This window comes from Diceros bicornis, chromosome 10 (genome assembly GCF_020826845.1).
Source record: "Diceros bicornis minor isolate mBicDic1 chromosome 10, mDicBic1.mat.cur, whole genome shotgun sequence".
NCBI lineage: Eukaryota > Metazoa > Chordata > Mammalia > Perissodactyla > Rhinocerotidae > Diceros > Diceros bicornis.
The window spans coordinates 75421763-75448187 of NC_080749.1; the positions used below are offsets into that span (position 1 = coordinate 75421763).

Consider the following 26425-nt stretch of genomic DNA (forward strand, 5'->3'; position numbering starts at 1 on the left):
CATTTGGGCAGAGAAGAGATGATTTTCCCCATTTTATGGATAAGGAAATTGAGACCCAGAGTTTTTTTTTTTTTTACATTTTTATTGATATTTTAATGGTTTCTAACATTGTGAGATTTTGGGTTGTACATTTTTGTTTGTCCTTCACCCCATATATGACTCCCTTCACCCCTTGTGCCCACCCCCCACCCCCCACCCCCACTTCCCGGGTAACCACAGTCCAGTTTTCTCTGTCCATGTGTTGGTTTATATTCCACATATGAGTGAGATCATACAGTGTTTGTCTTTCTCTTTCTGGCTTATTTCACTTAACATAATACGCTCCAGGCCCATCCATGTTGTTGCAAATGGGACGATTTTGTCTTTTTTTATGGCTGAGTAGTATTCCATTGTATATATATACCACATTTTCTTAATCCAATCGTCAGTCGAGGGACACTTAGGTTGCTTCCACTTCTTGGCTATGGTGAATAATGCTGCAATGAACATAGGGGTGCATAAGCCTCTTTGGATTGTTGATTTCAGGTGCGTTGGATAGATTCCCAGTAGTGGGATGGCTGGATCATAGGGCATCTCTATTTTTAATTCTTTGAGGAATCTCCATACCGTTTTCCATAGAGGCTGCACCAATTTGCATTCCCACCAGCTGTGTATGAGGGTTCCTGTTTCTCCACATCCTCTCCAACATTTGTTGTTTTTTGTCTTGGTGATTATAGCCATTCTAACGGGCGTGAGGTGGTATCTTAGTGTTGTTTTGATTTGCATTTCCCTGATGATTAGTGATGTTGAGCATCTTTTCATGTGCCTATTGGCCATCTGTATATCTTCCTTGGAGAAGTGTCTGTTCATTTCCTCTGCCCATTTTTTGATCGGGTTGTTTGTTTTTTTGTTGTTCAATTGTGTGAGTTCTTTATATATTATGGAGATCAACCCCTTGTCAGATGTATGTTTTGCAAATATTCTCTCCCAGCTGGTTGGTTGTTTGTTCATCTTGATTCTGATTTCATTTGTCTTATAAAAGCTCTTTAGTCTGATAAAGTCCCACTTGTTTATTTTTTCTTTAGTTTCCCTAGTCTGGGTAGGCATGTCATCCGAAAAGATTCCTTTAAGCCCAATGTCAAATAGTGTGTTGCCTATATTTTCTTCTATGAGTTTTATAGTTTCAGGTCTCACCTTCAGGTCTTTGATCCATTTTGAGTTAATTTTTGTGTATGGCGATAGCACATGGTCCACTTTCATTCTTTTGCATGTGGATGTCCAGTTTTCCCAACACCATTTATTGAAGAGACTTTCCTTTCTCCATTGCATGTCCTTAGCACCTTTGTCGAAAATTAGCTGTCCGTATATGTGTGGTTTTATTCCTGGGCTTTCAATTCTGTTCCATTGATCTGTGTGTCTGTTTTTGTACCAGTACCATGCTGTTTTGATTACTATTGCTTTGTAGTATGTTTTGAAGTCAGGAATTGTGATGCCTCCTGCTTTGTTCTTTTTCTTTAGGATTTCTTTAGCTATTCGGGGTCTTTTGTTGCCCCATATAAATTTTAGTATTCTTTTTTCTATTTCTGTGAAGAATGTCATTGGGATTCTGATTGGGATTGCATTGAATCTGTAGATTGCTTTAGGTAATATAGACATTTTAACTATGTTTATTCTTCCAATCCACGTGCATGGGATATCTTTCCATTTCTTTATGTCATCGTAGATTTCCCTCAATAATGTCTTGTAGTTCTCATTGTATAGGTCCTTCACCTCCTTGGTAAGATTTATTCCTAGGTATTTTATTCTTTTTGGTGCAATTGTAAATGGTATTATCTTTTTGAGCTCTCTTTCTGTTAGTTCATTATTAGCATATAGAAATGCAACTGATTTTTGTAGATTGATTTTGTACCCTGCAACTTTGCTGTAGTTGTTGATTGTTTCTAACAGTTTTCCAACAGATTCTTTAGGGTTTTCTATATATACAATCATGTCATCTGCAAATAGTGAGAGTTTCACTTCTTCGTTACCTATTTGGATTCCTTTTATTCCTTTTTCTTGCCTAATTGCTCTGGCCAAAACCTCCAGTACTATGTTGAACAGGAGTGGTGAGAGTGGGCAGCCCTGCCTCGTTCCTGTTCTCAGAGGAATGGCTTTCAGTCTTTCCCCGTTGAGTATGATGTTAGCTGTGGGTTTGTCATATATGGCCTTTATTATGTTGAGGTACTTTCCTTCTATTCCCAATTTATTGAGAGTTTTTATCATAAATGGATGTTGTATCTTGTCAAATGCCTTCTCTGCGTCTATTGAGATGATCATGTGGTTTTTATTCTTTGTTTTGTTGATGTGATGTATCACGTTGATTGATTTGCGGATGTTGAACCATCCCTGCGTCTCTGGTATAAATCCCACTTGATCATGGTGTATGATCTTTTTGATATATTGTTGTATTCGGTTTGCCAATATTTTGTTGAGGATTTTTGCATCAATGTTCATCAGCGATATTGGCCTGTAATTTTCTTTCTTTGTATTGTCTTTGTCTGGTTTCGGTATCAGGGTGATGTTGGCCTCGTAGAATGATTCAGGAAGTGTTCCATCTTCCTCTATTTTTTGGAATAGTTTGAGGAGGATGGGTATTAAATCTTCTTTGAATGTTTGGTAAAATTCACTGGAGAAGCCATCTGGTCCTGGACTTTTATTTTTTGGGAGGTTTTTGATTACTATTTCAATCTCTTTACTTGTGATTGGTCTATTCAGATTCTCCATTTCTTCTTGGTTCAATTTTGGGAGGTTGTATAAGTCTAAGAATTTATCCATTTCTTCTAGATTGTCCAATTTGTTGGCATATAATTTCTCATAGTATTCTCTTATAATCCTCTGTATTTCCATGGTATCCGTTGTAATTTCTCCTCTTTCATTTCTAATTTTATTTACTTGAGCCTTTTCTCTTTTTTTCTTAGTTAGCCTGGCTAAGGGTTTGTCTATTTTGTTTATCTTCTCGAAGAACCAACTCTTTGTTTCATTAATCCTTTCTACTGTTTTTTTGGTCTCAATATCATTTATTTCTGCTCTGATTTTTATTATTTCTCTCCTTCTGCTGGCTTTGGGCTTTGTTTGAGACCCAGAGTTTTTAAGAGTTCTGCCTTGGGTCACCCCTAGATCCCCGCCTTTCCTCAACACCACACTATCTCCACAGCAGGTGGAGAATGAACTCAGTGCAGTTCTGACGACGGAGAGGGCTGGCCTAGATTAATTCCATTCTGACTGGAAATGTTTATAATGAATGGATAAGTGTAGACTACTTTGCAAAAGTCCAGATTTTTATGTAGCATCTCCCAAAATTTAGCATTTCTGGTTCATGGGGTTGTAGTGGAGAATAATGAAGAAAATAAAAACAAGTGTTCATTTTTCCGGGGCCAATTAGACAATTTAAACAGACCGTACAGGTCCTGGTGTTAGTATGGCAAAAGGAAGGAAAGAGGTGAGCAAGTTCATGACTTGGGGCATTTAAGTACCACATAAAAGATGAATCTTCGAGGGCAGCCCCCATGGCCCAGTGGTTAAGTTCAGCACGCTTCACTTTGGCGGCCCAGGTTCGGTTCCCGGGCATGGACATACACTGCTCTATTAGCAGTTGTGCTGTGCTGGCAGCCTACATACTAAAAAACAGAGGAAGATTGGCACAGACGTTAGCTCAGGGCGAATCTTCCTCAGTAAAAAGAAAAAAAAAAAAAGGATGAATCATTGAAAGCTAGGCCTTAAACTCCTGCCCTCACCAACTTCAGTTTTTCACAAGAGTGAATAACACTACCTATAAAAACAGAACAACAAAAACAAAACTAAAAAGAAGTTTTATCATAGTGTGATAATACCTTTAGTGATATTTAAATTTTTAAATTATTTTTGTAGGAAGTTACGAGGATAACACGAACTTCTGCTTGGTCCAATATTTGCTAACAGTTTCAAAGATCTTTGAAACAGAGCTGGAGTACTTAACAGTTATGAGCAGGTGGGAGAGAGTCTTCCTACATTCTTTAAAATATAAAAACCAAGATCATGTTTGCTCGTCCTGTGGGAATCGTCCGCTCTACCCTGTTGCTCACGGCTAGTCTCTGAATTCCTGCTTGTGGCATTCTCCCACCTGGAATGCCCACACCACCAGCTCTGCCTCTTCCCAGCCTGCCCATCTTTTGAGATTCATTTCACTGTGACCTCCTTCAGAAAGCCTTCAATAATCCCTCGACTGAAGAGCAGCACCCTCTTTTCAGGGCTCCCATGACCCCTCGTATGGAGCTCGTATTCCCTTTAGCAGGACATACAGTCGCTGGCACACACATTCCTCTCCTACCAGGTCCGAGCTCCCTGTGGAGCTAGTCTCCTCATCTCTGCATCTTCCATGCTAATTAGCAGAAAGTCCCCTTTATAAATGGTGCTCAGTAAATATTTGAAGAATCAAAGACTTTATGAATAAGTGGTCATTTGGTTTCTGTGATAATATACTGACGCCAGAGAAACGTGCTTAAAAAAAAATCATGACAAGTGAGCAAAGGCTTGCAGGAGAGAGAACAGGCTTCCTAGGTCTCTTCACGTCCATGAAGTTCACTGACATTTAGTGTGAATCTTTTACGCTTTAACTGCTCCTTCTTCTCCTCACAAAATTTATTCTTCAGGCACACCAGCCTAGAATAACGACAGCTTAGAGAATTTTATGTTGTTTTGAAATATGAAAATGTCCCATGTTATACCCAAATTTAAAAATAATTCACTCTTCCCCTCCCGCAGTTGCTTCAGTAAAGGGAAAGATTTCTTAAACAACACACCAAAAAGGGTAAAGATTGATATATTTGCCTATTTTAAAATTAAAAACTTCTGTTAATCAAAAGACATCATAAAGAGAGTAAAAAGACAAGCCACAGAATTAGGGAAGATAATTGCAACACATGTACCAAATAAAGGATTCATATTCAGTACATATAAAAAACTCTGATAAATACAATTTTAAATGTGGGCAAAAGATTTAAACAAGTACTTTACAAAGGAGAAATCCAAATGGCCAATAAACATATGAAAATGTGCTCAATTTCAGTAGTAATTAGGTAACACAAATTAAAACCACACCGAGATCATACTATACACACACTTACCAGAATGGCAGAATTAAAAAGGTTGACAATATTTTTCGTTGGAGCAATGGGCACTCTTACATTCTGCTGTTGGGAGTGTAAATTGCAACAGTCTACTTGGAAAGAGTTTGGCATTTATCTAATAAAGTAAAGAAATGCCCTCTGACCCAGCAGTTCCACTCCTAGGTCTACACCCTTGAGAAGCTCATGCCCGTGCCTTGGATCCCTGATCACGTTCGGAACAGCACTGCCTGTCATGGCCCACACCTGGAGGCAACCCAACCACCCACAGGAGATAAACTGCTACACAAAACACCGTGCGTAAATCTTGTAACAATGTTGAGTGAAAGAAACAACATGTAAAAGAACACATATAGGGGGCTGGCCCCATGGCTTGGCTGTTGAGTGTGCGCGCTCCGCTACTGGCGGCCTGGGTTGGGATGGGGCATGCGTACCCACGCACCGCTTGTCAGGCCGTGCTGTGGTGGCCTGTATGTCCCACATACAGCAACTAAAAGGATGTGCAACTATGACATACAACTCTCTACTGGGGCTTTTGGGGAGAAAAAGGAGGAGGATTGGTAATAGATGTTAGCTCAGGGCCAGTCTTCCTCAGCAAAAAGAGGAGGATTGGCATGGATGTTAGCTCAGGGCTGATCTTCCTCAAAAAAAAAAAAAAAAAGAATACATATATACAATTCCATTTTTATAAAATTCAAAAGCAGGCGAAACTAAACTGCATTTTTTAGGGATGCATACCTGAGTGGTAAAACTATTAGGCACAGTAAGGAAGTGATGCTCCTAAAAGGAAGGATAACATTACCTCTGGGTGAAGGGCGTGGGTGGGAAGGGGAAACACATTGGGTGCTTCTAAGGTGCCAGCAATACTCTATTTCTTCTCCAATGGTAATTACACAAGTGTTTATAACTATGCACATTTGTGTTTTATGCACTTTTATTTAACAAAAATTGTTTTAAGAATGTATGTAATGGTGATATGTAGGAGAAGGGTTGTAGGTTTACACATGATAAAAATGCCCTCCCCTTTCACATTTACTGTTTTGGTAAAATCAGTCTTGAATTTTTTGGGTTTTAAATTAGGAGAGGTTTTTAGGAATTCATTCATTTGCCTTACTCACTTTTCCTTGATAGACTACATCATGTTCACCACCCAAAGAATAATTACCATCCCTCACCATACACATGTGCCCAGTCACCCCTTTCACCCTCGTCCCTCCCCCTTCCCCTCTGGTAACCACCAATCTAATCTCTGTATCTATGTGTTTGTTTGTTGTTTTTGTTTTTCTCTTCTATTTATGAATGAGGTTATTTGATCGCTCTGTTACTTATTTCGCTTAGCATAATACCCTCAAGGTCTGTCCATGTTGTCACAAATGGCAGGATTTCATCTTTTTTTAGAACTAAGCAGTATTCCATTGTGTATACATACCACATCTTCTTTATCTATTCATCCCTTGATGGGCACTGAGGTTGTTTCCAAGTCTTGACTATTGTGAATAACGCTACAATGAACATAGGGGTGCATGTATCTTTACACATTCCTGTTTTCATGTTCTCTGGATAAATATCCAGCAGTGAAATAGCAGGATTGCATGGTAGTTCTATTCTTAATTTTTTGAGGAATCTCCATACTGTTTTCCATAGTGGCTACACCGGTTTGCATTCCCACCAACAGTGTATGAGAGTTCCCTTCTCTCCACATCCTCTCCAACACCTGTTATTTCCTGTCTTGTTAATTATAGCCATTTTGATGGGCATGAGGTGATATCGCATTGTAGTTTTGATTTGCATTTCCCTAATAATTAGTGATGTTGAATATCATTTCATGTGCCTATTGGCCATCTGTATATCTTCTTTGGAAAAATGTCTCTTCAGATCTTTTGCCCCTTTTTTAATGGGGCTGTTTGTTTTTTTGTTGTTGAGATGCATGGGTTCTTTATATATTTTAGATATTAACTCCTTATCAGATATATGGTTTGCAAATATCTTCTCCCAATTGTTAGGTTGTCTTTTCATTTTGTTGATAGTTTCCTTCACTGTGCAGAAGCTTTTTAATTTGATGTAGTCCCATTTGTTTATTTTTTCTTTTGCTCCTCTTGCCTGGTCAGACATGGTGTTTGAAAATGAGCTGCTAAGACTGATGTCAATGAGCGTACTGCCTATGTTTTCTTCCAGAAATTTCATGGTTTCAGGTTTTACATTGAAGTCTTTAATCCATTTTGAGTTAATTTTTGTGTATGGTGTAAGATAATGGTCTATTTTCATTTTTTTGCATGTGGCTGTCCAGTTTTCCCCCAACACCACTATTGAAGAGGCTTTCCTTTCTCCATTGTATGTTTTTGGCTCCCTTGAAAATTAGCTATCCATAGATGTGTGGGTTTATTTCTGGGCCCTTTTTTTTTTTTTTTTATGCTTTTTTTTTTTTTAACAATTTTATTTATTTATTTATCTTTTTCCCCCCAAAGCCCCAGTAGATAGTTGTATGTCATAGCTTCACATCCTTCCAGTTGCTGTATGTGGGACGCGGCCTCAGCATGGACAGAGAAGCGGTGCGTCACTGTGCGCCCGGGATCCAAACCCGGGCCGCCAGCAGCGGAGTGCAAGCACTTAAGCGCTAAGCCACAGGGCCGGCCCTGGGCTCTTGATTCTATTCCTTTGATCTGTGTGTCTGTCTTTGTGCCAGTACCATGCTATTTTGATTACTATAGCTTTGTAGTATATTTTGAACTCAGGGAGTATGATACCTTCAGCTTTGTTCTTTTTTCTCAGGATTCCTTTGGCTATTTGGGGTCTTTTGTTCCATATAAATTTTAGGATTCTGTGAAAAATGTTGTTGGAACTTTGATAGGGATTGCATTGAATCTATAGATTACTTTAGGAAGTATGGACATTTTAACTATGTTAATTCTTCCAATCCAAGAGCTTAGAATATCTTTCCATTTCTTTGAGTCTTCTTCAATTTCTTTCAACAATGTTTTATAGTTTTCAGGGTACAGGTCTTTCACCTCTTTGGTTAAATTTATTCCTAGGTCTTTTATTCTTTTTGTTGCAATTGTAAGTGGGATTGTATTCTTAATTTCTCTTTCTGTTGCTTCGCTGTTAGTGTATAAAAACACAACTGACTTTTGTATATTGATTTTGTATCCTGCAACTTTACTGTATTCATTTATTATTTCTAAAAGTTTTTTAGTGAATTCTTTAGGGTTTTCTATATATAAAATCATGTCATCTGCAAATAGTGACAGTTTAACTTTTTCCTTTGCAATTTGGATCCCTTTTATTTCTTTTTCTTGCCTGATTGCTTTGGCTAGGACTGCCAATACTATGTTAAATAAGAGTGGCAAAAGTGGGCATCCTTCTCTGGTTCCTGTTCTTAAAGGGATAGCTTTCAGTTTTTCTCCATTGAGAATGATATCAGCTGTGGGTTTGTCATATACGGTCTTCATTATGTTGAGGTAGTTTCCTTCTGCAATCATTTTATTCAGAGTTTTTATCATAAATGGATGGTGTATCTTGTCAAATGTTTTCTCTGCACCTATTGAGATGGTCATGTGATTTTTATTCTTCATTTTGTTAATGTGTTGTATCACATTGATTGATTAGCAGATATTGAACCATCCCTTCATCCCTAGAATAAATCTGACTTGATCATGGTGTATGATCTTTTTAATGTATTGTTGTATTCGATCTGCTAGTATTTTGTGGAGGATTTTTGCATCCACGTTCACCAGTGATATTGGCCTGTAATTTTCTTTTTTTGTGTTTTCCTTGTCTGGTTTTGGTATCAGGGTAATGTTGGCCTTGTAGAATGAGTTAGGAAGCTTCCTTTCCTCTTCACTATTTTGGAAAAGTTTGAGAAGGATAGGTATTAAGTCTTCTTTGAATGTTTGGTAGAATTCACCAGGAAAGCTGTCTAGTCCTGGATTTTTATTTTTTGGGAGGTTTTTTTTTTTTCAAATTTTTTGTATTGATGTCTTAATAGTTTATAACATTGTGAAATTTTGGTTGTACATTATTGTTTGTCAGTCACCATATAAATGCCTCCCTTCATCCCTTGTGCCCACCCTCCACCCCCCTTACCCCTGGTAACCACCATACAGTTCTCTCTGTCTGTGTGTTGGTTTATATTTCACATATGAGTGAAATCATGTGCTGTTTGTCTTTTTCTCTCTGGCTTATTTCACTTAATATAATACCCTCTAGGTCCATCCAGGTTGTTGCAAATGGGACAATTTTGTCTTTTCTTATGGCTGAGTAGTATTCCATTGTGTGTGTATGTGTGTGTATATATATATATATACATATATATATATATATGTGTATATATATATATACACACACCACATCTTCTTGATCCAATCATCAGTCGAGGGCCACTTGGGTTGCTTCCACTTCTTGGCTATAGTGAATAATGCTGCAATGAACATAGGAGTGCATAAGCCTCTTTGGATTGTTGATTTCAGGTTCGTTGGATAGATTCCCAGTAGTGGGATAGCTGGCTCATAGGGTATTTCTATTTTTAATTTTTTGAGGAATCTCCATACTGTTTTCCATAGAGGCTGCACCAGTTTGCATTCCCACAAGCAGTGAATGAGGGTTCCCGTTTCTCCACAACCTCTCCAACTTTTGTTATTTTTTGTCTTGGTGATTGTAGCCATTCTATTGGGTGTAAAGTAATATCTTAGTGTAGTTTTGATTTGCATTTCCCTGATTATTAGTGATGTTGAACATCTTTTCATGTGCCTATTGGCCATCTGTATATCTTCTTTGGAGAAGTGTCTGTTCATTTCCTCTGCCCATTTTTTAGTCGGGTTGTTTGTTTTTTTGTTGTTCAGTTGTGTGAGTTCTTTATATATTATGGAGATTAACCCCTTGTTAGATATATGATTTGCAAATATTTTCTCCCAGCTGGTGCATTGTCTATTCATTTTGATCCTGGTTTCATTTATTTTGTAGAAGCTCTTTAATCTGATGAAGTCCCACTTGTTTATTTTTTCTTTAGTTTTCTTTGTCTGAGTAGACATGGTATCCGAAAAGACTCCTTTATGACCAATGTCAAATAGTGTTTTGCCTATATTTTCTTCTAGGAGTTTTAGTTTCCGGTCTCACCTTCACATCTTTGATCCATTTTGAGTTAATTTTTGTGAATGGTGAAAGCCGATGGTCTACTTTCATTCTTTTGCATGTTGCTGTCTAGTTTTCCCAGCACTATTTATTGAAGAGACTTTTCTTTCTCCATTGTATGTTCTTAGCTCCTTTGTTGAAGATCAGTTGTCTGTAGACATGTGGTTTTATTTCTGGGTTTTCAATTCTGTTCCATTGATCTGTGTGTCTGTTTTTGTACCAGTACCACGCTGTTTTGATTACTATGGCTTTGTGGTATGTTTTGAAGTCAGAGGTTGTGATGCCTCTAGCTTTGCTTTTTTTCCTCAGGATTGCTTTAGCTATTCAGGGTCTTTTGTTGCTCCATATGAATTTTAGTACTCTTTTTTCTATTTCCATGAAGAATGTCATTGAGATTCTGATTGGGATTGCATTGAATCTGTAGATTGCTTTAGGTATTATAGACATTTTAACTATGTTTATTCTTCCAATCCATGTGCATGGGATATCTTTCCATTTCTTTATGTCATCATCAATTTCTTTCAATAATGTCTTGTAGTTTTCACTGTATAGGTCTTTCATCTCCTTGGTTAGATTTATTCCTTGATATTTTATTCTTTTTGTTGTGATTGTAAATGGAATTGTCTTTTTGAGTTCCCCATCTGTTAGTTCATTATTAGTGTATAGAAATGCAACTGATTTTTATAAGTTGATTTTGTACCCTGCAACTTGGCTGTAGTTGTTGATTATTTCTAATAGTTTTCCAAAGGATTCTTTAGAGTTTTATATATATAAAATCATTTCATCTGCAAATAGTGAAAGTTTCACTTCTTTGTTGCCTATTTGGATTCCTTTTATTCCTTTTTCTTGCCTAATTGCTCTGGCCAAAACCTCCAGTACTATGTTGAATAAGAGTGGAAAGAGTGGGCACCCTTGTCTTGTTCCTGTTCTCAGATGAATGGCTTTCAGACATTCTCTGTTGAGTATGATGTTGGCTGTAAGTTTGTTATATATGGCCTTTATTATGTTGAGGTACTTTCCTTCTATACCCATTTTGTTGTGGGTTTTTATCATAAATGGATGTTGGATCTTGTCAAATGAATTCTCTGCATCTATTGAGATGATCTTGTGGTTTTTATTCCTCATTTTGTTAATGTGGTGTACCACGTTGATTGATTTGCGGATGTTGAACCATCCCTGCATCTTTTGTGAGGTTTTTGATTACTGTTTCAATCTCTTTACCAGTGATTGGTCTATTCAAATTCTCTATTTCTTCTTGATTCAGTTTTGGAAGGTTGTATGGTTCTAAGAATTTATCCATTTCTTCTAGATTATCCAATTTGTTGGATTTGTTGTATAGCCTTTCACACTATTCTCTTATAATCTTTTGTATTTCTGAGGTGTCTGTTGTAATTTCTCCTCTCTGTTTTTTTTTTGTGAGGAAGATCGGCCCTGAGCTAACATCTGCTAGTCCTCCTCTTTTTTTTTGCTGAGGAAGACTGGCCCTTGGCTAACATCCATGCCCATCTTCCTCTACTTTATATGGGACGCTGCCAGAGCATGGCTTGACAAGCAGTGTGTCGGTGTGTGCCCGGGATCCGAACCTGCGAACCCTGGGCCACCGCAGCAGAGCACGCGCACTTAACTGGTTGTACCACCAGGCCGGCCCCATAATTTCTCCTCTTTTGATTCTGATTTTATTTATTGGAGCCTTCTGTCTTTTTTCCTTCATGAGTCTAGCTAAAGATTTGTCAATTTTGTTTATCTTTTCAAAGTACCAGCTCTTAGTTTCATTGATTTTTTTCTATTTTCTTTTAGTCTCTATTTCACTTATTTCTACTCTGATTTTTATTATTCCCTCCTTCTACTGATTTTGCGCTTTGTTTTTCTTTTTCTAGTTCCTTTAGGTGCACTGTTAGATTGTTCACTTGAGATTTTTCTTATTTGTTGTGGTAGGCCCGTATTGCTATAAACTTCCCTCCTTGCTGTTATCCCATAAATTTTGGTATGTTGTATTTTCATTTTCATTTGTCTCCAGGTATTTTTTGATTTCCCCTTTGATTTCTTTGTTGACCCAATAGTTGTTCAGTAGCATTTTGTTTAATCGCCACATATTTGTGGCTTTCCCAGTTTTCTTCCTGTAGTCGATTTCTAGTTTCATACGGTTATAGTCAGAAAAGATGCTTGGTATTATTTCAATCTTCTTAAATTTATTGAGACTTGTTTTGTGACCTAGTATGTGATCCATCCTGGAGAATGTTCCATGTGCATTTGAAAAGAATGTGTATTCTGTGGTTTTTGGATGGAATGTCCTTATATATCTACTAAGTCCATCTGGTCTAATGTGTCATGTAAGGCCAATACTCCCTTATTGATCTTCTGTTTAGATGATCTATCCATTGGTGTAAGTGGAGTGTTAAAGTCACCTGCTATTATTGTGTTACTGTCTATTTCTCCTTTTATGTCTGTTATTAATTGCTTTATATATTTAGGTGCTTCTATGTTGGGTGCATAGACATTTACAAGAGTTATATTCTCTTCTTGGATTGTTCCCTTTATCATTATGTAGTGCCACTATGTAGTTACAGTTTTTGTTTTAAAGTCTATTTTGTCTGAGATAAGTATTGCTAACCCAGCTTTCTTTTCATTGCCATTTGCATGGAGTATCTTTTTCCATCCTTTCAATTTCAGTCTGTTAGTGTCTTTAGGTCTGAAGCATATCTCTTTTTTTTTTTTTTTTAAGATTTTATTTATTTATTTTTTCCCCCCAAAGCCCCAGTAGATAGTTGTATGTCATAGCTGCACATCCTTCTAGTTGCTGTATGTGGGACTCGGCCTCAGGATGGACGGAGAAGTGGTGCCTCGGTGCGCGCCCGGGATCCGAACCCAGGCCACCAGCATCGGAGCGCACGCACTTAACCACCAAGCCACGGGGCCGGCCCTGAAGCATATCTCTTGAATGCAGCATATATATGGGTCTCATTTTTTTAATCCAACCAGCCACCCTATGTCTTTTGATTGGAGTATTTAGTCCATTGTCATTTAGCTATGGATAAGTACGTACTTATCAGTAGCTATTGATAAGTACGTACTTATTGCCATTTTGTTACTTTTTTTCTGAGTGTTTTAGTAGTTCTTCTCTGTTTCTTTCTTCTCTTGCTCTCTTCCCTTGTGGTTTGATGGCTTTCTTTAGTATTATGCTTAGCTTCCTTTCTCTTAATTTTTTGTGTATTTACTATAGGTTTCTGGTTTGTGATTACCATGAGGTTCATAAATAATAGCCTACTTAAATAGTAATCTATATTAAGTTGGTGGTCTTTTAAGTTTGACCTCTTGCTAAAAGCTCTACTCTTTTACTCCTCTCCTCCCACATTTTACGTTTTTCTTTCCTTTTTTTTTTTTTTTTTTTGAGGTAGATTGTCCCTGAGCTAACATTTATGCCAGTCTTCCTCTATTTTCCATGTGGGATGCCACCACAGCACGGCTTGAGAGGTGTGTAGGTCCGTGCCCGGGATCTGAACTCCTGAACTCCGGGCTGCTGAAGCATAGTGCATGAACTTAACCACTATGCCACCAGGCTGGCCCCTACATTTTGTTTTTAATACCATAGTTAACCTCTTTTTTATGTGTGTATCCATTAACCTCTTATCTTGGAAATAGATAATTTTAGTACTTTTGTCTTTTGACTTTCATATTAGCTTCATAGGTGGTTGATCTGCTACCTTTACTATATATTTGCCTTTACCAGTGATTTTATTATTATTTTTTTGATAATTTTCTTATTCATATTTGTGGTCTTTTCTTTTCCACTTAAATAAGTCCCTTTTGTATTTCCTGTAAGGCTGGTTTATTGGTGATAAACTCTTTTAGTTTTTGCCTCTCTGGGAAACTCTTTAACTCTCCTTCCATTCTGAATGATAACCTTGCCAGGCTGAGTATTCTTGGCTGTAGGTTTTTTCCTTTCAGCACTTTAAATATATCATGCCACTCCTTTCTAGCCTGTAATGTTTCTGCTGAGAAGTCAGCTGATAGCCTTATGGGGTTTTCTTTGTATGTAACTTATTGTCTTTCTCTTGCAGCTTTTAGGATTCTCTTTTTGTCTTTAGTTCTTGACATTTTAATTATAATATGTCTTGGGGTCTTGGGCCCCTTTGGGTTCATCTTGTTTGGTGCTCTCTGTGCTTCCTGTACCTGGATGTCTCTTTCCTTCCTTAGGTTAGGAAAGTTTTCAGTTATTATTTCTTCAAATAGATTCTCTGTCCGTTTGTCTCTCTCTTCTCCTTCTGGGACACCTATGACATGGATGTTAGTGTGCTTGACATTGTTTCAGAGGTCCCTTAGACTGTCCTCATTCTTTTTAATTCTTTTTCCTTTTTTCTGTTGAGCCTTGGTGATTTCCTCTAGTCTTTTGTCCAGCTCACTGATCCATTCTTCTTTATCATTTACTCATAAATTCATTTCCATTGTTGTATTCTTCAGTTCTGATTGGTTCTTTTTTACATTTTCCAATTCTTTGTTGACATTCTCACTGAGTTCATCTATTCTTCTCCCAAGATCAGTGAGCATCCTTATGACTATTAATTTGTACTCTTTATCAGGCAGATTGTTTATCTCTGTTTTGTTTAGTTCTTTTTCTGAGGATTTGTCCTGTTCTCTTATTTGGAACATATTCTTTTGTCTCCTCATTTTTCCTATTTCTCTGTGCTTATATCTATGTTTTAGGTAGATCAGCTACATCTTCCAATCTTGGAGGAGTGGCCTTATGTAAGAGATGCCTTATGAGGCCCAGCAATGTGCTTCCTTCTCGTCACCAGTTCCAAATGTTCCAGGAGTGTCCCCTGTGTGGCCTACATGTGTCCTTCTGTTGTGGTGGGTTGCTCTTACTGCAGGTGCACAGGAAGGCTAGGCTGTCTCCCTGGCCAGCTGGTTGTAAGGCTCACCTTTGTGCAGCTGCTATGGTCCCTTCAGTCACTTTATTGGGCAGGGGGAGCCCTAGCACAATTGGTTGCAAGGTCTAATAGCACATTCCTGCTGCAGTTTTTCTGTTAAGTGAGTAGGCCCCCAGGGTGGCTGGCTGCTAGGCTCAGGGCTCACAATTGCTGTAGGCCTCTGGCCTGCAAGGCTGCTGTCAGCTCTCTAGTAGTGTAGCTGGGTGAGACCAGCCCCAGGTATGGCAGCACACAATTGTTTCAGGATTTGGAAGGTGGGGCAGATCCCCTACACGGGTGTTTGAGAAGCACAATTCTGCTGTAGCTGACAAGCCCCACTGCCCACAGGCCCACACACCCTATCCACACAGTCCTGCCCTGTATGCACATCTTTCCCCACTGAAGTGGACCCACTTGCCCTGCTGCAGAGGTCCCACTCACCCTGCCTATGCAGGTCCACAAGTTGCCTGAGGGCTTGCTGGTGGGTGGGGCCCATCCCTAGGGAGGGCTATCTGCTCTGGCTGAGCTGGATTAAATTGGTGCTCTAGTGGGTGGGGCAGACCCCTGCACTAACAGGCCAGGGGAAGAACTCCAATGGCATGTGCCAGCGTCTGTGTCAGCACACCTATAGTAAGTCACAATAATGGCTGCCACCAATGTCTCAGTCCCTGGGGAGGTGGTACTAGCTGCCTCCTGCCTCCCTGAGATGTGCCCAGAGCCTATCAAGTGAGTCTCTTTTCATCAAAGGACTGTGAACCTTTCTTTCTGTTGACTTTGTGTTGCTTTCTGAAATGGGGGAATTTGTGTGTGGGACTTCTAAGAGCAGGCTTTTCTTTCTCTTATGTTCAATAGCTTTTCTGGGGATATTCCCCATTATATCTAATAGCTAGCAAAGCCAGATATTATGACACTCATCTCAGTTGTGCTGAGTTCAAAAGCTGCTTGCCGTGGCAAAGTTCTCCCGCTCAGATCCCCCACTCCTCCAGGGAACGCTTCATACCTTAACATTGCTCCTGGCCATGAAGCACCACGGCTAGAATGTGGCTTTTTTCTTCTCCAGAAAGGAATATCTGCCTCTTCCACCTCAGTTAGCACTGTCCCTTGTTGTGGGGGTTCTCTTTATCCAGTTTCCGGTTCTCTCTCAGGGGTAATTGTTCCAAGGGTAGTTGTAAATTTGTTGTGTCCCTAGGAGAAGGTGAGTTCAGAGTCCGCCTACACCGCCATCTTCACAGCAAAGCCGCTAAATTTCAATAGTGAAGATGTGCTGTGTATCTCTTGATGTCCTGTGATATTTTGGAGGGCTACAAACCATTGTACTATCTATGATTTTTTCACCCCCTATCCCCCACTTTCCATAACCAGTTTTCCTCCCTTTGGGGTAGAATCAGCCCTGTCAAGAACACATCCCTAGACCTCCACTGCAGGATGTGTCACCATCTGTTCTGCATCAGTTACTTGTGACTATGTTGTCTCTCCAAGCAGATTCTGAGTTCTGGAAGCCAGAGTCTGCCCCCAGAGTGGGTAAATATTACCTTGCACATAGCAGGCACTCAGTAAATATGTGAGCTGAACCGAAAGAACATTTTGTTTAAAATAAAATGCAAGAATGTGAATTAGTTTGAATACCACTGAGCTGGTTTCAAACGAGTGGCTTATCTGCAACTGCTTAGTCACTTGTGAAATAAAAATACTCTTATAAAAAAGCTTTCATTTATGGTTCCCAAATCCATTAGACTAGAGGAAACAGAACTGTTAGGTTAATTTATATTTTCTGATTAGTTTTGCATCATCTTATACATTAATTAATTGCCATGGTTTAATGTTTGCAACTCAGAAATAAATGAGTAAATTCTTGCTTTTAAAATAGGAAATAAAAATTTCTTTTTAAAAGCAAAATTATAAAATCTAATTTTAGCTTGCACCTTTGTAGCTATGTGCTTACTCACAGAATTCCTTTGCCTTCTGACCCTGATTTGATTCTCAGGTATTAGTATGCATGTGTTAAAGACAAAAAAACAGCAGTGCCACAATTTAGCTCCCTGCAACCAGCCCCCTCCCTGCAAAAAATGTTAAAAATTTAAGTTAGATGAGGAAGAGTGAAAACTCGACGTATATATAATAGACAAATTGAACATTTTAAAAAATGTGGCCTTATCAAAATGCTGCTCATTGCGAGATTACTATAAGCTTAACTCACAAAGGAATTACATGATACCGTTTGCACAGAATGTAAATTAGGAGAGGAAGAGAACCACATCAAAATGGACAAAACCTGAAACCCTGGCCTCTCCCTTGATTGCATATAAATATGCAACTCCTGTTCTGGCTGCCACTTGAGGATTTAGAGGACATCACTGTGCCCCAGTGTCTCGAATAACTACACAGATTTCTAGTGCTCCTGGGCTGTGGTGACCACAAGGCTGTGGGGCCTTTTCTGCTAGGGCTGCAGAGCATGGAAGAGGAGAGGGGGCTCTCAACATCACAGTGAGAGGACAGTTTTCTCTTTCATTATTCGTATCTTGTCCTTAAGAACCAGACGTTTTTATATTCTCAGTACAGTATAACTTGATTCACTTATCCAAAGCCCCCGCCTTTAAATTCTGTCTTCTGAGATATAAATGAGGGGGTACACCTTTCTTCTGTCCTGTGTTCTAAATGCTTCCCCCTGCTCTCTCTCTCTCAGTGCAAGGTTATAATTCAGTGTTTCTGAAAGTGCATCAGAATCACCTTGGGATTCTTGTCAAAAGGCACATTCCTGCCCCCTCTTCAGATTATTATTCAACTAGAACTGGGGAGCGGCGGTGACCCTGCTGCTTTGAGGTAGCCAGAGGGAACTTGGGGTCCTCCTTCCATTTTATTCTGGTGTAGGGTCAGCAATATCAGCTGCTAGCTCAGCGAATTTGATCCTCTACCAGATTTGCCCTGAAGAGTGTAGTGTCAATTTTCCCCTTGATTTTTTGAAAAGAAAAGGATTGGGCCCATTTGTATAATCATATAGTGCTAATGATTAAGAAGGGATTCTGGCAAGTCTTCAGGGCTGGCAACAATAACCCTGGAACAGTGTTGTGATATCAGATTACTTCATCTTGCTGTTTCCATGGTAGTGCAGCTTTAAACCTGGGTGGTGTGACATCGTCTAGGATAATGAAGCAGCAACCTCAACCTAGGGACACATTGGGAAAATATCTTTATGCAATCTGATAACAGGATATATTTGAGTAATGGAGGAAATGAGGAGAAAATACCTTGTGTTAGACCATTCGAGTACGGCTTACGTGATAAGAAAAGTATGAAAAAGTTGAAATTGCTCAACACACTATTGTTGTATATGAGACAAAAATGTTCAAGGAAGAAAGTTTTCACTGGCAGTGGTTCTATGTTTTCAGACATGTAGGCCCCAAAAGAAAGATCATGACAGACATGGGTTTTTCTGGGTGTGAGCATTCGTGTAGGCATGGATCTTCACAGCGTCATTGTTCATTTCTGCTCCTTTTCTTGGCTTGTAATCCTCAGTGCTGATTTTGTATGTAGTGAACTACAGTATTTACATTTTCTGAAATATTCTGATTTAGGACAGGCTGAGCTATCATGCTTGCACAATTGGTTTCAACTCCTTCAGTATTTTGGTTCTGCTAAATGTTAGGTTGCATATAACAGCTCTAATTTATTAGTCTACCATGCACAGGCCCTGCATAGGTACTTTGCTTAATCATCACGACAATCCAGTAGAGTTGATATTATTGTACAGCTTTCCAGATGAGGAAACTGAGACTTAAAGAGGTTAGGTGTGGGGCCGGCCCTGTGGCTTAGCAGTTAAGTGTGCTCCGCTACTGGTGGCCCGGGTTCGGATCCGGGGTGCGCACTGATGCACCACTTCTGCCGCCATGCTGAGGCCGCGTCCCACATACAGCAACTAGAAGGATGTGCAGCTATGACATACAACTATCTACTGGGGCTTTGGGGGCAAAAAAAAGGAGGAGGATTGGCAATAGATGTTAGCTCAGAGCCGGTCTTCCTCAGCAAAAAAACAAAAAAAAAAGAGGAGGATTAGCATGGTTGTTTGCTCAGAGCTGATCTTCCTCACAAAAAAAAAAAAAAAGAGGTTAGGTGACTTCCCAAAGTCACGTAGCCAGTAAACAGTGAAGCTGCAATTATAACGAGATCTGTTTATCTCCAAAGCCTGGGCTCTTAACCATTCTTCTAGCTTCAGAGATTAAAAACTTTCAGGCTCTCTCCTCCACCTGGACCAAGATGAACTGCATGTAACATTTTTCTTTATATTTAAAGGTGACGTGGCTGACAGTGAGTACTATCTTTGTGCCCCAAAGCAGCTAAGACCAGCATGTGACTGTCACAGGACAGTATATTTGGACAAGGGGAAAAGGTAGAGGATAGACAGGTTTTACCGATAACCTTTGTTACTAGATGCTAGCAATGAGCCATTACCTTCATCCTGTACTGTCTGCCTTGCAGGCACTTGGAAGGATCCAAGTTACAAAATGTAAAGGAACAAAATAAACACTGATATTGCCCGATGTTCCTGGCAACAGTAGACATTCTGTGCTCTAGTGTGCCTTGTTGCATCAGGATAACTACTGTTAAAATACATTTTTCTACTGTCTTCTACCCAGGGTCAATAGCAGATTCCTAAATGGAGGTCTGCTAAATGGTGATAATGCCTTTTATTCTCATTACTACTGAAGATTCCACCTCATTTTGACAGTCTCTACTCCTTCTTCTTCCTACTCCTATAGACTACACTACCTCACTTAGCCCTTGATTAGTTACTGTAGGACATTATACAATGCACAGACTTGCCCTGCCCCAACCTGAAGGCAAGCCCCTGGATATGTATCAAATGTGAGCTTAACCAGCCACAGGCTTTTTCAGGGCAGACACCATATACATCTTCCACCTCTTTTTATTAATTGATTGATTTTTTTGCTTTCTAAAACTGTTTCTTAAAAAAATCATGGAATAAACACATATTTCTTGTAAAAAGTCAAATCCTAGAAAAATGTGTAAAGACAAAGTAGAAATCCCCACTGTCCCTTCCCCTACCTATAATCCCAAGAACTAACCACTCACTAGAATTTGTTATGTAGCCTTTCAGATTTTGCTAGATATATTCAAAATGTCTAAACTTTAAAAATTGTGATTGTACTATAATACTGTCCTGAAACTTGTTTTTTTTTTGGTGAGGAAGTTTTGCTCTGAGCTAACGTCTGTTGTCAATCTTCCTCTTTTTGCTTGAGGAAGATTAGCCCTGAGCTAACACCTGTGCCAATCTTCCTCTATTTTGTATGTGGGCTGCCCACCACGGCATGGCTTGATGAGTGGTGCAAGTCTGTGCCTGAGATCCAAACCCGCAAACATGGGCCGCTAAAGTGGAGCGTGTGGACTTAACCACTACGCCACAGGGCCGGCCCCTGAAACTTTTTTTTTAAAACTCAACAATTATCAACAGAAAGTATTCCATGACGATACATATATGGATCTACTCATTCTTTTTTATCAGCTTCATACTATTCTATTGTATAGATAGTCCATAATTTATTTAACCAGTTTTCTATTGATAGACTTTTATATTGTGTCCAATTTTTCACTGTTACAAACAGTAGTTTAATGGACAGCCCAGCAACTAGCCCCTTTGCTATTTGATTTACACTGAAGATGAGCCTTCACGGGGAGGCAGGGCAGAAGCTCTACTCCATGACTCCAAGTGCCTTGGTGGACAGTGGGGTAGAGGAGAGGCTGGAATGGTGGTGGGGTGGTGCTGCTTCAAAACCATGTACAGCCACTCCTCACTCCAGTGGGCCTCCTCAGCACAGGGGACAGCCTGTGACCTTATGCAGGACAAGGTGGTCAAGTCAAGTGGTGGCTCCAGGCTCCTCCCGCCTTCACGGTATACCTGAGACCTCTTCTCTCTCACCTTTGGTCTCTGTCCTCATTCCCAAACCAACCGGAAGCAGAGCCACTGAAGCAGCTCCAGCCCATGTTCCGGCTCAGCATCCAGCCCAGCAGGCTCGCTGTCTAGTCTAGTGCCTGGTCAGTCACCCACAGCCCTTCAGCAAACATTCAGACTCCCGAGCGCAGAAGCCCCGAGGGGACAGGAGGGAGGAATGATAAATATATTTTTCATTGGGGAAAAAGGAACATGAAAGGTTCAGAACTCAGAGTACTTTTAGGAAGTGCTAACTGTTATGAGCCAAATGACACCCTAAATTATACAGCTAGGAGAACCACCAGAAAGAGATGAGAAGGCCAAATACACAAGTTATTCTGAGGGAGGCGGGGAGTGGGCTAGACCACTGGCTTGGGGATGGATGGTGAGGGGTAGAAAGGCCAGGAAGAGGAGCTGCTTTCTCTTTCACTACCTCCTGCAAAGTGCCTCAAATGCTAATGAGCTCCAGGAGCTTGTGAAAATGCAGATTTGTGGGTCCCACCCTCAAAGTTCCTGACTGTCCCGCTGGGGTGGGCCTCCAGCACGCGTAGGTTCCTCAGCTCCCCAGGTGATTCATATTGCTTGGTCTGAAGACCAAATCTTGAGAATTACTGCTGTACAGTGATCTGACAGGTATGTCACAGATTATAAAAAAGTTGGGTAATAATGCTTCAGGGAGTTGTCACTCAGTATTTGAGAACAGGTACCAAAAGATCTTTGAGTAGAAAAGCAGATTAATTGCGTTGCTTACTTCTACCCCTCTTTTTAAAGCTTGAGTGTCGTCACTCTGTATCCATCTTCATCCCTCTACCCACCTGAAGAAGGTGTGGTTTTTAAACGTTTTTAAAGTGTGTAGGGACCTTGGGATACTGGACAGGGGTAAGTTGCTAAGCTGGAAAAACCAGAGAAGGCGAGGAGGGTGGATGAGACTGAGGAAGGAGGAGTTGCCTCCCTTAGTACACCTGACTATTACTCAGCATATTAAGCCATGGTTGGCTCTGCTAAAAGGGAAGGCCCAGGTGGTACTGTGCTGTCCTCTGCAGGTGGTCAGTGGCCCAGGCAGGACAGCCTTGGCGGTCAGTCATTTTCTGGACACCAAAGAGGTCAGAGGGAGCAAAGCACTTTATACAGAAGACTTAATTCATATCTCTCAAAAAAAAAGTAAACTCAATTTTTCCTTCCCAGAAAGAGAGACAGACAAAGTTACTAAAAGGAGAAAATGAAAAGTTGGTATTTGAGAAGTGTTGGCATTTTGGTTCAAATGTAAGCATTTATTTTAGTGGAGACAGCTAACAAGTCCATGCTTCAGGGGAAAACTAACCCACTATGCTGGAGGGGAAGAAAGAGGCAGAAACACCGGTGCTCCTCGGTCCTGTCCCTCTCTAGGCACCCACTGTGGTCCTAACCCCAACTATGTGCTGGGGTGAGAGCATTCTGCTCCTGCAGTGCCGAAGAGCAGGGCAAAGGGCCCTACGGAGGGGCTGTGTTTTTCTGTCGGCAGATTTATACCAACTCAGTCTTCACTCTAGGGAAGAACCAGCATCTTGAATTGGAAAAAAGAAGGTATATAATAATGCAGTCTTCGAGTGGAGAGGCAGCATTCAGAGGCTGGAAGTAGCACTGAGGTGGGAGTTGGTCTCCTTTGCCCCTACTCTGGCTCTGCCACCATGAACTTGCATGCCCGTGGGAAGGAGACCTGTAGCTTGTGCATATAAAATGCGAGGGGATTAGATTTGCTGAGCAACAAGGTCCATGAAATCAGATTAGAAATTTAGTGAAATGCCTTTTGTAGGCATTAAATCAGCATTTGTTAAATTGAAATATCTAACAAATGAAGTATATTTTAGAATTAAATGAGAGCACGTAAAGATACTTAGGTGTTACCTGTCATGTCTCAGTATAGGCGTAGGCAGTACGCTTGTCAGGAGCCATCCAAACTCAGCCAGAGTGTGCAGCAGCGGGCCATAATCCGTCTTGATTTCACAGCCCTGTGTGAATAAGCATGAAGCGCAGTCTAATGGCAAAGACAACCAGCTACACCAGTGATTGCAGTAAAGGGTCACGGGTATTATGATAGCGGAGTTCATGCTCCATTAGGTGCAATTTCACCAGGCTGCAGTCTTCCCAGGCTTCATTTTCTGCTGCCTTCTAACCACTGAACCAAATCAGAAACACTGGGGATCAGAATGGAGAGAGGGTTCCATCTGGTTCTCCAAAGCTTGGGTCTTGTCTCCTTGGTCTTGTTTGGGCATCAAACTTGAATGTGTGTGTATGGGAGAATCTGCATTTAACAAAAGCTCCCCAGTTGATTTGGATCTGAGTGGTTTACAGATCATACTCTCAGAAACACTGGTCTAGGGACTGGGAAGTGAGGACAAGAGTGGGGAGTGAAGATCGGGGAGTGAAAGGTGCGACAGTCTTTTCATTGCCTTTTACTCGCTTGGAACTCAGAGCTTTCCCTCTTCCCCTAAATTGTTCTTTTTCTCCTCAATGGAATTTCTAGTTTCCTTGAAAATGGGCTATGTCTTTCTAACCTTTGTAAGGCCAGAAAGGCGAATGTGTCCACGACAGAGCTTGTCCGTGAGGTGCTCATGCACACAGCACAGTACACCTGAATTCAGTGTGTACACCAAGGGCAGTCCACTCGGTGACAGCTGAATTCAGAGTGCACCACATCAGCAGCAATGTCATCTCTGACTAGGAAGGACAATGCTGTGTCTACATGTTTGGCCTGGTGAGAGAGAGAACACCTTTTGGATATTTTTGCCTTTGAAAGTCAATTCACAAGGTAAATAAAACCAGTCACATTGGTTGCTTGGAGATAAAATACTAGTTACTGACTGAATTTTTTTCACTTTCAACCAGTTGTCATGGCATTGTGTAGAGGATCTCAGTGCCAGGGGACTTTGTTTAGGATTAGAATGGCAAATCTTTGGGAAGCCACTGCCATTGATGTACAGATAATTATTTTGCCATCTTATAACAAAGTTGAACATTGGGTAAAGCAAATCTCCTTTTCACAAATCTGACAGAAACTTGGTTGTTCATGCGTTTGTGATGAACACCGAACACTGCACAGACACGTGTGTGAAGGATACTGCATGTGCTAGGCAATGAAGATCTTTAGCATGTAAAACTAAATATAAAAGAAAAGCTACATTGTCAGAAAACTGCAGTTTACCTCAATAATGGTCCATTGTTCTACCACGATGGCATCATTTCCTTTCCTACTGGAACCTGGAACTCCAGAACCTTCTTCTTCATAGATAAAGAATCCCTCCAAAGATTTAGGCAAATGGTCCCCTGTGAGGAAAAGGATACAATTAAGAAGAGTTGTGAATACTAAGTGTCTCTTAAGATCATCTAAATTCTTAAATAACTCTTGTAGGAAGCTGAAAAAAAACCATATCAACTAATAAACACTTGTTTGGGCTGAATCAGTAACATCATTCTTCTCTCTGACGGTTAATTTTTTCTTTTTTTTGCAAAGGTCAAGACAGTTTTATACTTCACTGAATTAAAATCAAACTGTAGACACGAAAACTGCAATACCAAAAACAAGATAAAATAATATCATACAGTGAGAATCAAGTGGATTTCCTAAGCCTAAAAAGCATCTGGAAATGACCTTCACCTTGAAATCCAATTTTGGTTTCTGATCTATATGCTGTATGCATGTTAATTATACCATTAGGAGAAACAACATCAAAAATGTCAATCCTTGAAATTACAGGTGTGATATTAAAACTAACGTGAGGTAACAGTACTTCAAAAAATATAAACACAAAACAATTCTTTACCTCAATGGTGCTTTAAAAAAAAAGAAGAATGGTAACAGGAAGATCCTAAACAGAGGTCATTGTCAAAAGAATTCCTGCTGGGAAGGAAGTTTTAAGGGAGGGCCTCTCTGACATTTTCTTGAATGGTTGACAATAACCAGCTGGCCAAAACTAAACTGAGTCTATGGAAGTTCTTTTGTCTTCTATTTTGCAATAGGAGACAATTTTCCCATGGTCATGTGCTGGTTAAACATTTTGGTTTTTATAAAATATAATGTCACATCAAAGTTTCCCTGGTTGAGAGTTATCTGAATAATAACCTACAAAGTTGTCAAATGATCTATTAGACTTAAAGATAAAAAAGACAAAAGTAATTTCAACATAATTTTCAGTTTTAATTTTTATTAACAGGCTATAAACTTTGAGAAAAATTATCATTATTATCCTTATTTTTTTGGTGAGGAAGTTTGGCCCTAAGCTAACATCCACGCAAATCCTCTTCTATTTTGTATGTGGAACGCCGCCACAGCATGGCTTGAGGACCGGTGTGTAGGTCTGCACCTGGGATTGGAACCCACGAACCTTGGGCCGCCGAAGTGGAGCATGTGAACTCAATCACTACACCACCAGGCCAGTCTCCTATTATTATTATTTTTACATCATTTACAATTAGGGCAGAATATCATGAAGATTTCACGTTGTTCAGAGTGGTTCCCCAAAACCCAGTAAAGTTGAATTTACTAGTTGGAAATAGTTTTCTAATTATAGTATATGTTCCTCTTCCTTTAAATGTACTTGTCCACTGTCACGTCAAGTGACCAGAGGAATTAAATCTTTTTCTGATTGTAAGTTTAGAGCATCACAAGACCACCTCTGAAACTGTATGTTCCCCATATCCTTTTTTAGAATGGGGGTATGAATTTTAAAAATAATTATATACTGTGATAATTATTTGTTTAATTATAATCTGCCTCTTATTTACTTTGGGATTACATAACGCGAGAACCATGGGTTTTGTGGCTCTGTGTCTGCTTTGTTGTTCTCAATATTGAGGGACCCTAGTACTTCTAAACTTCTTTTGGTTTACAAGATTGAATATGTGGTAGACTCATACAAAGAAATACTACACAGGAATATAAAAGAAAGACTCACTGCTATGCAACCTCTCTGATGAACTTCAGAGATACTACGTCAAGGAAAAGAAGCCAGACAAGAAAGAGTGTGTACTGTATACTCCAGCCCATAAGAAGTTCAAGAACAGGCAAAGTTAATCCATGATGATGGAAGTCAGAATAATGCCTATCTCTGAGGAGGAGAATATTGACTGGGAAGGGCCAACAGAAGGCCTTCTGGGATGCTGGAAATGTTCTCCACCTTTTTTTTTTTTTTTTTTTGGCATTTCTTTTTTTTCCCCAGCTTTATGGAGATATAATTGACATATAAGGAATGTTCTGTATCTTGAACATTTGTGCTCTATCCAGCTGTACACATAAGATTAATGCACTCTACTACATGTATGTTATACTTCAATTAAAAAAAAAAGTCCTTCCT

The 26425-nt window shown here is 39.8% G+C and overlaps 1 protein-coding gene across 1 annotated transcript in view; it reads right to left on the reverse strand.

Moving 5' to 3' along the window:
• The window catches only part of RFTN2 (raftlin family member 2), a 70837-nt gene that overhangs the window by 13721 nt on the left and 30691 nt on the right, over window positions 1-26425 (reverse strand). Inside the window, exons 6-7 of the mRNA XM_058549510.1 lie at window positions 24277-24398; window positions 22980-23083 (exon numbers count right to left, since the gene is read on the reverse strand). Coding sequence (XP_058405493.1) covers window positions 22980-23083; window positions 24277-24398 — 226 coding nt within the window. The remainder of the gene's footprint in view (window positions 1-22979; window positions 23084-24276; window positions 24399-26425) is intronic.